Source organism: Pseudorasbora parva, chromosome 23, assembly GCF_024679245.1.
Source record: "Pseudorasbora parva isolate DD20220531a chromosome 23, ASM2467924v1, whole genome shotgun sequence".
Lineage (NCBI taxonomy): Eukaryota > Metazoa > Chordata > Actinopteri > Cypriniformes > Gobionidae > Pseudorasbora > Pseudorasbora parva.
In genome coordinates this window covers 30,148,306-30,166,151 of record NC_090194.1, presented here as the reverse complement: position 1 = coordinate 30,166,151, position 17,846 = coordinate 30,148,306, and the positions used below count along the sequence as shown (strand labels likewise).

Sequence of the window (17,846 nt, the reverse complement as noted above, 5' to 3'; positions counted from 1 at the left end):
GACATTGCCACTCTGTGGAATAAAGGTTCAATTATTGTTGTGTAGAAAAAAATATACTTGCACTCATACACACTTCGGGTCGTTATCGACCCTATACTTTTTTTTTTTTTTTTTTTTACAAAACATGAATGGAAAAACAGGCATTCTTTTATATTGATATATTGTTTATAATTAATTGAGGAATACTAAGAAGTTTGATGTCAAAAACTAAAAAAAAAAAAAAAATGAATTAGGAGGAGGGTAGTCAATGATCAGGTCACTAAAGACATTTAAGGGATATACATTTTTTATTTCAAAATAATGTTAAAATGTTTCTTGAGCAGCAAATCAGCATATTAGAATGATTTCTGAAGGATCATGTAAAAATTAACTTACAGTGCATCCGGAAAGTATTCACAGCGCTTCACTTTTTCCACATTTTGTTATGTTACAGCTTTATTCCAAAATGGATTGAATTCATTATTTCCCTCAATTCTACAAACAATACCCCATAATGAAAATGTGAAATAAGTTTGTTTGAAATATTAGCAAATTATTAAAAAAATCACAATACATAAGTAAGTCTTTGCTCAATACTTTGTTGAAGCACATTTGTCACCAATTACAGCCTCAAGTCTTTTTTAAGTGTGATGCTACAAGCTTTGCACACCTATGTTTGGTCAGTTTCTCCCATTCTTCTTTACAGGACCTCTCATGCTCCATCAGGTTGGGTGGGGAGCATCGGTGCACAGACATTTTCAGATCTCTCCAGAGATGTTTAATCATGTTAAAGTCTGGGCTCTGGCTGGACCACTCAAGGACGTTCACAGAGTTGTCCCATAGCTATTCCTTTGTTATCTTGGCTGTGCTTAGGGTCATTTTCCTGTTGGAGGATGAACCTTCACCCCAGTCTGAGGTCCAGAGCACACTGGAGCAGGTTTCCATTTAGGACGTCTCTGTACATTGCTGCATTAATCTTTTCACCGATCCTGACTAGGGGATTGCGAGATTTCATCTCCCAGTTCCTGCCGCTGAAAACATCCCCGCAGCATGATGCTGCCACCACCATGCTTCACTGTAGGGATGGGTATTGGCCAGGTGATGAGTGGTGCCTGGTATCCTACAGACATGATGCTTGCCATTTAGGCCAAATAGTTCAATCTTTGTTTAATCAGACCAGAGGATTTTGTTTCTCAAGGTCTGAGAGTCCTTCAGGTGCCTTTTGGCAAACTCCAGGCGGTCTGTCATCTACCTTTTACTGTGGAATGGCTTCCATATGGCCACTCTACCATACAGACCTGATTGGTGGAGTGCTGCAGAGATAATTAATAATTAATTTAATAATTCATTACATTTATATAGCACTTTTCTAGACACCCAAAGCGCTTTACATAGAAGGGGGAATCTCCTCAGCCACCACCAATGTGCAGCATCCACCTGGATGATGCGACAGCAGCCATTTTGCGCCAGAACGCTCACCACACACCAGCTGATTGGTGGAGAGGAGACCGAGTGATTAGGCCAATCATTATATGGGGATGATTAGGAGGCCATGATGGACAGAGGCCAATGGGCAAATTTGGCCAGGATGCCGAGGTTATACCCCTACTCTTTATCGAAGGACATTGGATTTTTAACGACCACAGAGAGTCGGGACCTCGGTTTAACGTCTCATCCGAAGGACGGTGCTCTTGACAGTACAGTCACCCCATCACTATACTGGGGTGTTAGGACCCACACAGACCACAGGGTGAGCACCCCCAGCTGGCCTCACTAACACCTCTACCAGTAGCTACCTGGTTTTCCCATTTGGTCTCCCATCCAGGTACTGACCAGGCTCAGCCCTGCTTAGCTTCAGTGGGAAACCAGTCTTGGTCTACAGGGTGATATGGCTGCTGGCAAGATGGTTGTTCTTCTGAAGGTTCTCCTCTTTCCACAGAGAAACGCTGGAGCTCTGTCAAAGTGACCATTAAGTTCTTGGTTACCACCCTGACTAGGGCACTTCTCCCCTGATCGCTCAGTTTGGCCGGGCAGCCAGCTCTAGGAAGAATCCTGGTGGTTCCAAACTTCTTTCATTTATGGATAATAAAGGCCACTGTGCTCACTGTACCCTTCCCCAGATCGGTGCCTCAATACAATCCTGTCTCAGAGGTCTACAGAACATTTCTTGGACTTCATGGCTTGGTTGGCTGTGGGACCTTATATAGACAGGTGTGTGCCTTCCCAAATTATGTCCAATCAACTGAATTTACCACAGGTGCACTACAATCAAGTTGTAGAAACATCTCAAGGATGATCAGTGAAAACAGGAGCACCTGAGCTCATTTTTGAGTGTCATGGCAAAGGCTGTGTATACTTATGTACATGTGATTTTTGTTTATTTTATTTTTTTTAATAAATTTGCAAATGTTGTCATTATGGGGTATTGTTTGTATAATTGAGGGAAAACATAATTAATTCAATCAGTTTTGGAATAAGGCTGTCACATAAAATGTGGATAAAGTGAAGCGCTGTGAATACTTTCTGGATGCACTGTACATATTAGCTGTATTTTTTAATCAAGTAAATGCAGGCTTGGTACAGGCTTGGATTTAAATACATTTCAAGAATCTCACCGACTTCATATCTGTCTGTCAACGGTACAAAAACCTTGTTCATTTGTTTTGTCTGTACTTATTTCTCTTTGTTAGATCATTCTTAATTTTACCTCAATGGATCTGTACAGAAGTCACTTGTGCTGGTACGACCATGTGGAGATCCGTGATGGATACTGGAGAAATGCACCTTTGAAAGGTTTTCATATTTATTAAGATCATTTATTCATTGTTTTGGTATAAAATGTGTTTAATGGCTTTAGGATTATTGGAAAGAAACACTAAATAATGAAATATTACAACCCTGTCCATGACGTTATGGAAGTAAGTTGAGCTCCATAACTTTTTGATCAATTTGATCTTTTGCTTCAGGTCGTTTTTGTGGAGACCAGCTACCCGAGACCATCGTCTCTTCTGACAGTCGACTGTGGATTGAATTCCGTAGCAGCAGTAATTGGGTGGGGAAAGGCTTCTCTGCTGTTTATGAAGGTATATTGGTGTACTGACCATTAGCTGAGAGGCTCATCCGCCCATCTGAAAAGATGTAGTGTTAATGTGTGATGTCCTATCCATGGTTTCAGCTATTTGCGGAGGTGAAGTGAGAAGAGACAGTGGACAGATCGAGTCACCCAATTATCCTGACGACTATCGGCCTAATAAAGTTTGCACATGGAAAATCATCGTACCCCAGGAGTTTCATGTGGGCCTCATCTTCCAGTCATTTGAGGTGGGTTCGTGTGACTTTCTTTTTTTGTTTGTTATTGTCATGCAGTATTCTATAACTAGCCTCAGATAGCACTGCAACAGTGCAACAGTCTCTGAAACCACAAATATATATATATAAATATCAAGGTGAGTCCTTGTTGTGCACTGCTTGCCCCAATAACTGTCTTATGCTTCTAAATCTAATTATAGTTTTTCTCTTCAATTCGATGTTGAAATAAAATCATTTATACACACTGGCTTTCATTTTCATGACAGATTTATGTAAACATATATTAAATAAACAAGACAGGTTTCACTAACAGGTTAAGTAGAATATAATGAAATGAATTTCACAAGTATTATTGTGGGGGAAAGTGCAGAGAGAACATTAAATGATGGGAAGAGAAAGGGGAACTAGACTGGGAAAGGTCATACAATGTTAAAGTCATTGATAAGTAGAAAATACAACATAAAATATCTGTGATTTACTGTGACTTGAGCTTGTTGTTATGGCATCACAAGTGCTTATTAGCAGTATGACAGTCTGACGCATTCTTGTTTTGTTCCTTTTTGACTGTTCTGAAAGAGTACCAGCAGCCATATCACCCTTTAGCCCAATACTGGTTTCCTACTGAAGCTAAGCAGGGCTGAGCCTGGTCAGTACCTGGATGGGAGACCAAATGGGAAAACTAGGTAGCTGCTGGTAGAGGTGTTAGTGAGGCCAGCAGGGGGCGCTCACCCTGTGGTCTGTGTGGGTCCTAACACCCCAGTATAGTGATGGGGACACTATACTGACAAAGAGCACCGTCCTTCGGATGAGACGTTAAACCGAGGTCCTGACTCTCTGTCAGGGCCTTGCAGAGACCGTTGGAGGGGCAGGTGCTCAAAGTATAAAAGGGGCTCATGAACAAGGCTTTTAATCGGGCTGTGCTCAAAATATCAATACAGCAATATATTGTGACACATTACAGTGTTTCAATACGGATGTTTCTGTATTGATATGGCAGCAAATGCTGTGATGCAGTTTTGATAAGAAACCTTTAAAAGGTCAAAAGTTGAACAAAATATTTTAAAAGTAAAAAATAAATAAAAATAAAAATCTTTCCACCTAATAATAACTCTGGGATTAGAAACTGTTATACTTATGATTCTGTTATACAGTAGTAATAGTAAAGAACAGCTGTTATAGTAAACTGTAGGTAGGCCATGGTCATTATTCAAAATCAACGTGGCCCGTTACGTACAGTACTGAATAGTTTTATTTAACGTCATGTCAGTATCTGGGGCTATTTTCATGGTGAAAACTGAATTACAAATATACAAGAGTTACATTTATGCAATAAAAATAAAAACCAAGCAAAAAAAAGAGAGCAATATTATACAAGATTTTGAACATTAACTTCTAAAACCTTTTCTGGTAAAATCTTAATCTTAAATTCCTAAATAAATCCTTTAGTGGGTTTGTTGCCTTTGCTGCTGTTGTTTCTGCTGATACTGCTGGAGTATATCTGAGACTATAGACATTAAAACAAGCGGTAACAGTTTACTTGAGGGTGTGTGCATCAGACTGACATGACACGTCATGAATATCATGAGTTTTATGCATGTTTATGACAACTGTCATTAATTGTCATTCGCTCAATTAATGCAAAGATGACATTATGTGAGATGTCTTTGTTAGTGATAGTGACAAACTTTAAAATTTAAAGACAACATATTGTAAATATGTGTTGTATTGGCATCTTTTTATGAATGAAGGCCAGTATCACTGATAATGTCTCTATGAAACATTATGACATTGTATTACAGTATAAATGAAAGCTACCAATTTCAATATTTATTAGGCTTTAAAAAAACACTTAATTTAAGTGAACTTAAAACAATCTTTATATAAACCCATTATAATAAATGTTATATTTACCGGTGGCCTTTTAGACAGAAAACGTAAGAGTAGCACCTTTCTGAACTGCACAAATAAATTAAATACAGATGAATTATCATTAAAGCTACACTTTTCTCTGTGATGAACATTATTGACATGAACATGATTGAAACCTGTTCTGAATTTATATAACGTTATATTTTTAATGATAATAAAAAACAGATATAGGCTAATTCAAAGGATGAAAAATCAGTATAAGCCTTTACCAGTGTTTTTTAAATGAATACTGGAATAAAAATAATAGTTTAAAGTATAAATAGTTTTTAGTAAAATAACAAAGACAAGACAGCAACAACGGCTCCATGCTCTCTCCACGTCGTTCTTGTAAAATGATAACAAATAATAACTAACTAAACAAACACTTCGCTGAGAACAACACTTAACATTACCGCTCGCTGTATTGAAGAATCCGCTTTTCAGTCCACTCTCCACTGGCGCGCGCGAGCGGCGTGAGACATGAGGTCGTCGGGTGAAAGGTCATCATCATGCGATTCATTTTATTGTTTAATTTATTTAATTTTACTAATAGTTAGATTGGGCAGGCGTTCACAAAGGGGCCTTTATTTATATATATATATATATATATATATATATATATATATATATATATATATATATATATATAATTACAATAGTGTTTTTTTTTTTTTTGCCTTGACAAAAAGGGCACTTTGGGCATCAGGGGGCAAAGAGGCAGGTGTACACCCCCCCTGCACGTGCCTGCTCTCTGTGGTCGTTAAAAATTCCAGGATGTCCTTCCATAAAGAGTAGGGGTGTAACCCCGGCATCCTGGCCAAATTTGCCCATTGGCCTCTGTCCATCATGGCCTCCTAATCATCCCCCTCTCCTGATTGGCTTCATCACTCGGTCTCCTCTCCACCAATCAGCTGGTGTGTCGTGAGCGTTCTGGCGCAAAATGGCTGCCGTCGCATCATCCAGGTGGATAATGCACATTTGTGGTGGCTGAGGAGATTCCCCTGTCAATGTAAAGCTCTTTGAGTGCCTTGAAAAGCGCTATATAATTCGAACACATTATTATTATTATTAGTACCAAATTACTCTTTACACAAAGTAACTATTACTTTCCTCATGAGCTTCTCTGTTTTCACACTCAGATTGAGAAACATGACAACTGTGCATATGACTATCTGGAAGTGCGGGATGGCGATTCTGAGAGCAGTCCTCTACTGGGCCGCTTCTGTGGCTACGAAAAGCCAGACGATGTCAAAAGCAGCTCCAACCAGCTGTGGATGAAGTTTGTATCTGACGGTTCTGTGAACAAAGCTGGGTTTGCTGCTAATTTCTTCAAAGGTGACACCCCTAAATTGCGTATTGATCTCTTTGCCCTACTTTTGTGACCTTCTGACCTTGAACTTTGCTTCTAATGCAGAGATTGACGAATGCTCCAGGCCGGATAACGGTCACTGTGAGCAGCGCTGTGTCAACACCCTGGGCAGCTACCACTGCGCCTGTGACCCTGGATATGAGCTCGCCCCGGACCGCCGCAGCTGTGCAGGTGATACCAAAACCTGCTCATGCAAAGCTCAACACAATGGTTAAAACAGAATGTCAGATCATGTTCTACCAACACATTTTCATTCCCACTTCATCACGCATCCCACTTCATCAAAGCTTGGTCAGGACTCATTGGCATCTCTTTTTGACGTCCATTGGTTTCATTTAGTTGCCTTGTGCATGTTAAATTCTTTGCATGCATTTATAAAAGTAGACATGATTTTATAAATATTTTTACATTCATAAGCCCCGTTTCCACTGAAACCCAGAACAATCCCAGGAACTTTTTTTTTACCAGGAACTGGTACTGCTGCTGTCTGCATTTTCATAGCAACCTGAAGTACCATGAAGATTAGTCAATCAATCAATCAATCAATCAATCAATCAATCAATCAACTTTATTTATATAGTGCTTTTACAATCACGATTTTTTGTCAAAGCAGCTTCCCAGTGTCAAACAGGATAATATTGCATCAAAATTAGATTTGGCTGTGCAGTCGTTCTGGAGAAAATAAATTATTTTAATTTATTATATGGCGACAATGTTGGCAGATCCGTATTATAGTTTATAGAATTAATTAAAACCTAATTCATACATTTTATCTGTATAACTAGTTGAATAACTTTGATCATAATTTTAGTGTCCCCAACTGAGCAAGCCAAACCAAAGGCGACAGTGGCAAGGAACCAAAACTCCATCAGGGCATGATGGAGAAAAATAAACCTTGGAAGAAACCAGACTCAGTCGGGGTGCCAGTTCTCCTCTGGCCTATTAACACACCATGTATGATTATTATTCTGGCAACCTTACAGGTCAGAAATCATTAGATCGGATTATTCAAAATTTCAGGGTATCACGGAAGAGACGGGTTTATCCGGTGACGTAGTACTGGGTGCGACTTTCCAGAGCCCTCTAGATTTTGTCCTCCGCAAATAAACTTAATGAAGCCTGAACCTCGTCATTGGTCGTATTTTTTAAACTCCAAACAACTCTTACTGCACACACCACAACAAACTTTTACGTTGGAATAAAATGCTGCATGAACTCAACCAATCAGCATGTTCAGTACCCAAGTCACACCTGAACAAGTTCCTGAAAAGTACTACCTTGCAATTAGGGCCATTTTGAGGGGGACATTTTTACCTGGAGCTTTATTTAGACCCCGTTTCCTGCGGTCAAAACACACAGAGTACCACCACAAAGTCCCTAATTCCTGGGAAAAGTTCCCAAAGGTGGAAACGTGGCTATAGATATTTTGGGGCACCTTACCCCACTCCCATCCCAAAAAATCAAAACTGAAACAATATCAAAAGTTTTTTGGCTTTTAGAATGAATATGGTAGCCTTACTGTTATCTATAAGCCAGTGTGTTTCAAAATTCACATTTAGAAGATATACTCAAAAACTTAGTCTCTCATTTGTGCCATGGATCAGTGACATCAGTCTGTATTTGTAGCCTGGTCCTACCATACTCTCGTACATTTACCAGCAGCCATATCACCCAGTGGCCCACGACTGGTTTCCCACTGAAGTTAAGCAGGGCTGAGCCTGGTCAGTACATCGATGGGAGACCAACTGGGAAAACCAGGTAGCTGCTGGTATAGGTGTTAGTGAGGCCAGCAGGGTGTGGTCTGTGTGGGTCCTAAAGACTCAGTATAGTGATGGGGACACTGTATTGTAACAAGCACCATCCTTTGGATGAGACGTTAAACCGAGGTCCTGAATTTCTGTGGTCAATTTAAACAAATCCCATGGTACTTCTCGTAAAGGGTAGGGGTGTAACCCCGGTGTCCTGGCCAAATTCAGTACATTGGCCCTTACTAATCAGGTTCTCCTAATAATCCCCATCCACTGAATTGGCTCTATCACCCTCTCTCCTCTCCACCTATCGCTGGTGTGTTAAGCGCCCTGTTACCTTTGTACTGTGGCTTCAGTGGTGGTTGAGGGGAGACCCCTGTCATGAATGTAAAGCACTTTGGGTGTACAGTAGTACATATAAAAGCACTATATTAATAACACGCCAAGATGCAATGCCCATGTTTTAGCCTTCAAAACTCCTCTTTGGAAACCTATAGGTGACATTACGGACACTGCATGCAAATTTTTGTATAGTTTATGGTTTACTTGCTCAAAAATGTCTGAATAGTGCACAATAAAAATGCCATTAAAGGGGTATGCTGTGCATTTATAACTGATGCCAAGGAGTTGTGACGATGACAGTGAAATTGCACTGATTTTACCACTTGTTCTCAGGCCTTTGTAAATTGAACAGACTGCAAAATCAAGCCTGAAGTGGTTCCCTTTAAAAAAAATAGCTATAACTGATCAGGAAAAATGTGTAATTTTGAGAGATATGGTAATTGTTTCTGTTAAAAAAGGGACTTTTTAATTCATTGCTTTCAATCAGGCTTTGCTGATTTTTTTGAGTGGTAACCTACTCATCATATCAGTTTGTTAGATTTTAATTTCAGTCATTGTTAATTTAATTGTACTGGAAAATTAGACTGTGTCTAACTGAAGTGGGGTGACCTGAGTGATGTGAGACATGAATAGGAGAAATCATGTGGCTTGTTGTAGAGAGATGTGTTGTTCCAAGTGCTCTGACTTATTCCTGAAACAGAAATAAAAAAATCCCATTGATTTACATTAGAGGAGAGATTCAAGAAAATATATATTTTATATAGAATGAACACCTTTGCGGCCATATAACAATAAACTGGCAACCACCCGCAACACCCTTGTAGAGTGGAAGTGAGTTTTGCATGGACAGCACCATTGACATTGTACTTATTTAGATTTTTGAAGACAATCACAAAAGTACTTAATTTCAGACAATTTGCTCTATTAAAGGAGTCATCTTGGATGGCAATAGTTATCTAATACTACACTCTAAAAAATTCTGGTTAAAAAACAACCCAATGTTGTGTCAAATATGGACTAATCCAGCGATTGGGTTGTTTAAAGCAAATATTTAACCCAACCACAGGGTTAAAACAATCTAATTGCTGGGTTAAAACAACCCAATTGCTGGGTTAAAACAACCCAATTGCTGGGTTAGTGCATATTTGACGCAACCCAGCATTTTTTTAATTATTATTTATGTTTTGAATGAACCTAGTGAAAAATAAATCTACCAAAATGTATCTGAAATACATTTATTTTATACAAAGTATACTACATGTACATGTAGTATGTACTTAATATAAATACCCTGCAATTGTACATCTGTCAGGACCATTAGCATCAAAGATTGACTATTAGCATATAGTTTGGAATGATGGTTGTAATGGTTCAGATCTGGGCAATAACTCCCTGCGCATCCATACAGCCTAGCATGGATAAGAGCAGGGAGAGCAGCAATAACCCCCCTTAGGGTAAAGAGAACATAACCAACATGATGTATTGCAGATATCATTAATTTTGACATTAAATGTACACAATAATTCAGGAATTTAGTCTGATTCAAGGGGAATTAGAATACCAAATTTTGACTGACAATAGGAGGAGCAGGGGATGGTGGAGCTCTGAAGCAACGTAATAGCTGTACTGTAAAAAAAGAAAAAAAATTCTGGCCTCCAATTGAACATTTTCTAGTGACTGATCACATCTAAAATTTTAAGTTGGCCAAATTGAATTTCTGTGAATTAAATCGAATCAATTCACAGAAATTAAATTTTGCCAACTGAAAAATGTAGATGTGATCAGTCACTAGAAAATGTTCAATTGAAGACATTTTATTTTTTACAGTGTGCTGAGTACTGAGGAGCTATATGTATGCGGTGAAAGATGACGATTTGAAAGACCACCGTTCGCCAGCTTCTTTGTTTTCAAGTAGCTTGCGGAACCGCCGCAACTCTGCAGTCATTATGTTAAGCCCGCCCACCGACTCTATACACGATGTGATTGGCCTGATCAGAGTTTGTTTTTTCCAGCTCACAATCCAACAGAGAGTTGCTAAACTGAAAATCTAGAATCTAAGGGGGGCAAAAAAATCGAAATATTGATAAAATTGTCTTTAAAGTTGTCCAAATGATGTCCTTAGCAATGCATATTACTACTAACAATATATTTTTATATATATTTATGGTAAGAAATTTACAAAATATCTTCATGGAATATGATCCTTACTTAATTTACTAATGATTTTTGGTATAAAAAAAGGCAATAATTTTTAACCATACAATGTATTGTTGGCTATTGCCACAAATATACCTTTGCAACATATGACTGGTTTTGCGGTCCAGGGTCACATTTGATTATACTTGAGATATACTGTAAATATTGCATTTAAAGTCTGATATTATATATTGATGATCATACTATCCTTACTTATAGTGATATTAAAACACATTTTAGGCTTAATATTACGATATGTGCATTTGTGCAATTGTAAAAAAGTACTTTAAATAAAGCTAAATTATAATGTTTATATCTGTATATCTCTAGCGATATGTCCGTAAATATGTTAATGGCTTTGTAATATACTTAGTACAAACCCGAATTCAAAAAATTTGGGACACTTTACAAATTGTGAATAAAAACAGATTGCAATGATGTAGAAGTTTCAAATTTCAATTTTTTATTCAGAATACAACATAGATGACATATTATGACCTCTTATTGTGACATGTCCCAACTTTTTTGGAATGTTTAGCTCTCATGAAAAATGTCTAATTCACTCGTTCACGAGCACAGGTTGATGTGATTGGTTACAAGTTAGTTTGTGCCGTCAGAATCACCAGCACTTTTCAACCATGTTTGATAAAATACTCAGCAATGGCATTGACTAATGATTTTGCACATACTGTAGTTTGTCTCAAAGCATATTGAAAACACCACATAGACATAGGAACAATATTAAAAACTCGATTTTAAACACAGGGACGATTGTAACTATAATAACCCTGCTATGCAATTATGTTTATTATACAGAAAATGATAGGATGCATGTTATGTTTTACTCTATATGATGCAGAAACCTAGCCTAGAAATCTAGACGCACCCTAGCGGCAGCAAATTTAATCTGCCGCGAGTGTCGACTAGCAACTCCCAGTATACTTGTGCTGTATTCGCCTAACTCTTGCCGGGCCAATCTCATCGTGTATAGAGTCGGTGGGCGGGGCCATAATGACGACGGCCGAGTTGCGTTTGCGTGCTTCTAGTAAACACAGAAACTGGCGAACGGCGGTCTTTCGAATCAGCTTTGACCGCGACTCTGGAAGACTTGGAGTTAAGCTTTTCTCTGAGAAAAGAACAAAGAACGGCACTGAAGTCATTCTTGAAAAGGGAAGATGTGTTCGGAGTTTTGCCGACCGGATACGGCGAATGTTTAATCTATCAACAAGCTCTGTTTCACCTTCGTTGCTCTGGTGAAACCTCATCCAAAATGGAATTTTGGTCAATCCATGTCTCATTTTTTTCTGGTGCATGTACCATAATCATATTAGGAGGACTAATGATTTTGCATAAAGTGGTTCAGTACCTCATTAAAGAAAAACAGCTAGGGCACACGGCAATTAGAGAAAGAGATCTCTGTCTCCTCTCTCTATTAGCAACTCTTTCATTGGAATGGTTTTCATTTTAAAGGTAACAGCAAAGACTCTAGGACGTTTTAGGACAGGCTTCAATAACTCTAGGAATAAGAACTAATGTAAGTTGTATGTTTGATGTTGCTCATGCATTATACAACTCTTTATTCATGTTCATGAATGGGTAGCAATTTTCAATTACATGGACTACTTCCATCTCAAAGCAATAATGTGTTTTCATACAATTGGTTTATTGATGTTTGCTTTAGATCTTTGACCAACTTTGGTGTTTCTGGTGATGGCAAAGATTAATAATTAAGTTGCTGAAAGCAGGAACATTACTTCCGAAAGCCTTCAAAGGCATGCTTGTTTGGCAAGTCAGAATATTCTAAATCAATCAAGCCAACATAATGACTTCTCTATCTGATCCCAGCAGCAGCCTGCGGAGGATTCATCTCCAAACTCAACGGCTCCTTCACTAGTCCAGGATGGCCGCAGGAATACCCGCCCAACAAGAACTGCGTGTGGCAGCTCATTGCACCCGTCCAGTACCGCATCACGCTTCTTTTTGACACTTTTGAGATTGAGGGGAACGATGTAAGTTGACTACATTACGTGTAATGGAGACGAGGATTAACAGGAGACAGAAACTTTAATAATAATTTTACTTAGGAACCTCTTTACCACATATAACCATAGACGTTTAAGCTTGGGACATACTCTGCAAGAACAAAGAAATTTGTTTGTTTTCTCGAGGTGGCAAGAACAAGAACAAAGTTAGTTGTGGGCAGTACATTCCATACTTCACCAGACAAGCAAGTGCCGGTCATCTGCGTTTATCCGCATTAACCACCTCTACTTTAAATGTCTGACCAATCACACAATAGTTCTCGGACACCCGGAAGAAAAAAGTTCTTCTCAGATGATGTGTCGAGAACAAGCTGCGAGAACTCCCAAACCATTTTGTTCTCGCAGCCCTGGTTTGGGAGTTTTCGCAGCTTGTTCTCGACACATCGCCTGAGCAAAACTTTTTTCTTGCGGGTGTCCGAGAACTATTGTGTGACTGGCCACACATTTAAAAACTGATAAGCGAAATAGCCTATTAAATTGATTCTTTCATGTCTTCCTGCGCTCAAAGGGATAATTTCACACAAAATGATGTCAAAATGCCCAAATAGGCAAGTATCCTTGTGAATCTGTTATGTGAAAGTATACAGTTGAAAAGAAAACGTGTGTAACAGTATGTTGGATACACGCAGCTCTTAAAGTGAAAGCAGCCTAATAATCATACTGATGTATTTTTCCTCAGTGTTAATTTAAAATCATTCACTGCTCTTGACTGGTTGAACCCTGTTGGATCAGCTCTAAATATTCACTGTGCTATTAAATTAAGGATAAAATATGATAAGCACTTCTATGAACAGTGAAAGTAACAGTAGCAGGGTATCCGCGGGGTCTTGAAAAGTATTAAAAGGTGATAAATCAATCTTGGGAAAATTAAGACCCTTATAAAGTATTAAAAAGTCTTATCGCGGCTTTATAAAGTCTTAAATTTTGAAAGTATTTTGTTCAAGCTTTATCAAAAGAGTTTGACGCCAAAAAGTATTTATGAATATTTTTATTTTCATCCCCATAAGTATTAAAAAACAACGGGGCGCTCAGTCTGAGATCGGCTCGGTGCACGCGCGCCAGGGATGGAAATTAGCACCGCCACCAGCCAAATGCAGCTGATTTTGAGTTGTGGCGGGTAAACTCGCTTCACCTACCGAGCTGTTTCACCTCTTTGTAAACTTTGTTCAATGCATGCGAGTGCTGCCGTATGTGCGTATATGACCAGTCGTTTTCTCCGTCATCACTCGGGTGAAGACGCGCTGTGAGACTTGCGCGCGCTGAGAGAAGATCTGACGCTGTTTATCATCCGAGCGCAAATATTGAGTTCTCTTTCAAGTCTTGCGCTTAAACGGACAAACTCACACAAGAAGTATGTCATCATGTCCATCTTGATGAGTATCCAAGCAGACATAGTCTGAATATGCCTTAAGTGAACTGTATAGTATGCACAGTCGAGAAAGATGAGCATATCCCTGCATCAGGTCTTAAAGGCGCAGTAGCCTTTACTGCTGCCTGAGTGATGTCCTTATATTTAGTTTGACATATTTTGTTTCACAAAATTGGCCTACGATAGAGTCTACATTCGACTACAACTGTTTATTAAAGGTTTGTTGCCGATTAGAACTTGAAGTGTGATGAGGTCTTAAAATATTTTGAGAAGGTCTTTAAAAAGTCTTAAAAAGGTATTGAAATTAACTTCAGGATTCCTGCATATACCTTGAGTAGCTACTACAATGCAGACAATACAATACACAGGCATAATTACGCATGAAAATAACTGAAGGAAATGTCTGTTTGCTAAGCCAACAAATTTGATACATATTCTTTGGGTATCCCAATTTATGTGAAAATGTTTAAATGCAACTTTTAAAATCTCAGGTACTTGGTATCCGCAAGTACTTTAAATAAAATGATAGGTATCAGACTCATTCTTCAAAAAGTGTCATTGGTGCATTCCTAATTGGTTGTTGTCTGTCTGTTTACAGGTTTGTAAATATGATTATGTTGAGGTACACAGTGGTTTGTCCACTGAAGCAAAGCTTCATGGGAAGTTCTGTGGAACAGAGAAACCAGAGGGAATCACGTCCCAGCTCAACAGTATGCGTGTCGAGTTCAAATCAGACAACACTGTGTCCAAGAGAGGCTTCAAAGCTCAGTTTTTTTCTGGTGAGACTGATGATTTGCATTTGTTGTCTGCAACGGTTATCAGCTAATGAACAATATAAAAAAAGTTTTGGACTGTCTTGACTTTCTTTTCTGGCGGTTTTTGACTCTTTTAAAAAACATTTTTAGTTCAGTACAAAATCAATCCTTTAGAAAGTAATGTCAAGCTGTCCTTCACTGTGTAAATGCGTACATTTACAGTAAGGTACTTACAATGAAAGTTTGTGGCTAAGTACAAAACTGTCAGGTCTCCTTTTATAGCCACAAATCTCATAGACTCTTTTTCGCTGTTAGTTATACAGTTGGGCGTATTGTGTCAATCAACAGACTACATAATAATAATGCAGTTCCTCTTTTTCTCCGGCAGACATGGATGAGTGTTCTAGGGAGAATGGAGGTTGCCAGCATGAGTGTGTTAACACATTTGGGAGCTACAGCTGTCAGTGTCGCAGCGGCTTTGTGTTACACACCAATAAACACGACTGCAAAGAAGGTTTGGCTTTACGTCGCGTTTCCAATCATTCTTTTATTAGAAAATATTAGTGATATGTGAAATAAACTGAAGGCATTCATTTGCCATAAATAGGACAAAATTAAGTGCTTCAGCTCTCTGTATTATTTTTGAACTCATACAGATGCAGAGATGAATGTTTTTTGCAAAGCGCCGTTTCATTATTGCTTCAAGGCTGCCCGGAAAACACAAAGAGATTTGTAAACTCTTTAAGCCTGAAGTATTGATGACCTCTTAAAAGTGTCATGAACTGGCTTTTTTATTTTTTTATACTGTTGTCTGAGGTCAACTAATGACGTTCATGTGGATTTTACATTCAAAAACATAATAACTAATAAGTAATAGGCAATTTTCTACACTGGTTTTGAGGCTCTCTTTGATGCACTGGAGACTTGGAAGTAAACGCCCACGGTTCAGTTCACATGAGGGAGGGATAAATCTGAAAGCATGGCCCACCCGATCAGAGGATATAAGTGCGAACCGCGATCGCGCATTACACCATTCCTGTCGGATCCAACATTGTGTCTGCAAATCCACCTGAGACTTGTTTACAAACGATTCCACGGTGAAATGAAGCGAACATGCGTACATTGTCTTCCCCATATGAGCTGAAACTTCATTAGAAATAAATCACACATTCCTAATATTAGGATCCGAAGGAAGCTTATGCAGCGACTGTGTTCTTCCACTATATCTTGCTTTCTTCTTCTGCATCTTTACTGCTGCTTTGTAGCGGGATCCGAAGAGCTCCATGAGTCGGTGGGCGGGGCTACTGAATTACACAAGCTTATTATTCTGTAGACACGTGTTTTGTCGCGCGATGACGTAAGGATGAAGCACGCGATCGTTTTCTGGGCCTGATGTCTATAAAAGCTTTTCTTTGACTAACAAGGACGTTTTCAGCTCTGAAACTTTCAGGATATTCTTATAATGCCATGACCTTTAAAGGGGTGGTTGCATGCGATTTTACTTTTTTAACTTTGGTGAGTGTGTAATGTTGCTGCTTGAGCATAAACAGTATCTGCAAAGTTACAGCGCTGAAAGTTCAATGCAAACGAAGGTATTGTCTTTTAAAGTTATGTCAGTTTATTGCCTACAAAAACGGCCGGTTTGGACTTCAACAAGCTTCTTCCCGGGTTGGTGACATCATAAACCCTTGCTAGTCCCTGCAGATGTGACTTCTGCCCATAATAGTAAGAGGCGTGGCATTTCCGGACAACCTGTGCTTGGCACTTCAGCCAATAAAAATACATGAAACTACATTTGGCTATCTAACCAATCTAAGACCATTTTTCAGAGGGATGGGCTTCATAGAAGCAGGAAGCAAACAAACTTTTTGCCCTCAAAGTTGATGTGTTAGAAGCAGGAAAAATGGGCAAGCATAAGGATTTGAGCGAGTTTGACAAGGGCCAAATTGTGATGGCTAGACACCTGGAGCTCTTTCGGCATGTTCCCGGTCTGCAGTGGTCATAATCTATTATAAGTAGGGAGGAAGGAAGGAACAGTGGTAAACCGATGACATGGATGGCCACGGCTCATTGATGCACGTTGGGAGCAAAGGCTGCCCCGTGTGGTCCGATTAAACAGACGAGCTACTGTAGCTCAGATTGCTAAAGAAGTTAATGCTGGTTCTGATAGAAAGGTGTCAGAATACATAGTGCATCGCAGTTTGTTGACTATGGGGCTGCATAGTCGCAGACCAGTCAGGATGCCCATGCTCACCCCTGTCCACCGCTGAAAGCATCAGAGCTGGACCATGGGGAAGCAGGTGGCATGGTCTGATGAATCACGTTTTCTTTTACATCACATGGATGGTTGGTGCATGTGTGTCACTTATATCTGGGGAACACATGGCACCAGGATGCACTATTGGAAGAAGGCAAGCTGGTGGAGGCAGTGTGATACATTGGGCAACGTTCTGCTGGGAAAGTTTGGGTCCTGACATCAATATGATGCTACTTTGACACACATCACCTACCTAAGTATTGGTGCAGACCATGTACACCCTTTCATGGAAACTGTAGATAAGAAAGGTGATTTAAGCAATTTTGAGCGTGGCATGGTTGTTGGTGCCAGACGGGCCGGTCTGAGTATTTCACAATCTGCTCAATTACTGGGATTTCCACACACAACCTTTTCTAGGGTTTACAAAGAATGGTGTGAAAAGGGAAAAACATCCAGTATGCGCCAGTCCTGTGGGCAAAAATGCCTTGTTGATGCTAGAGGTCAGAGGAGAATAGGCTGATTGATTCAAGCTGATAGAAGAGCAACTTTGACTGAAATAACCACTCGTTACA

The 17,846-nt window shown here is 39.3% G+C and overlaps 1 protein-coding gene across 3 annotated transcripts in view; it reads left to right on the top strand.

Annotated features, from left to right (window-relative positions):
• bmp1b (bone morphogenetic protein 1b) overlaps nucleotides 1–17,846 on the top strand; it is a 40,382-nt gene that overhangs the window by 19,680 nt on the left and 2,856 nt on the right. For 2 of the 3 annotated variants that reach the window (XM_067433527.1, XM_067433529.1), the window contains exons 9-16: nucleotides 2,670–2,772; nucleotides 2,946–3,062; nucleotides 3,155–3,300; nucleotides 6,336–6,531; nucleotides 6,611–6,736; nucleotides 12,697–12,860; nucleotides 14,861–15,041; nucleotides 15,406–15,531. In XM_067433527.1, coding sequence (XP_067289628.1) covers nucleotides 2,670–2,772; nucleotides 2,946–3,062; nucleotides 3,155–3,300; nucleotides 6,336–6,531; nucleotides 6,611–6,736; nucleotides 12,697–12,860; nucleotides 14,861–15,041; nucleotides 15,406–15,531 — 1,159 coding nt within the window. The remainder of the gene's footprint in view (nucleotides 1–2,669; nucleotides 2,773–2,945; nucleotides 3,063–3,154; nucleotides 3,301–6,335; nucleotides 6,532–6,610; nucleotides 6,737–12,696; nucleotides 12,861–14,860; nucleotides 15,042–15,405; nucleotides 15,532–17,846) is intronic. The other variant, XM_067433528.1, reaches the window with a different exon arrangement.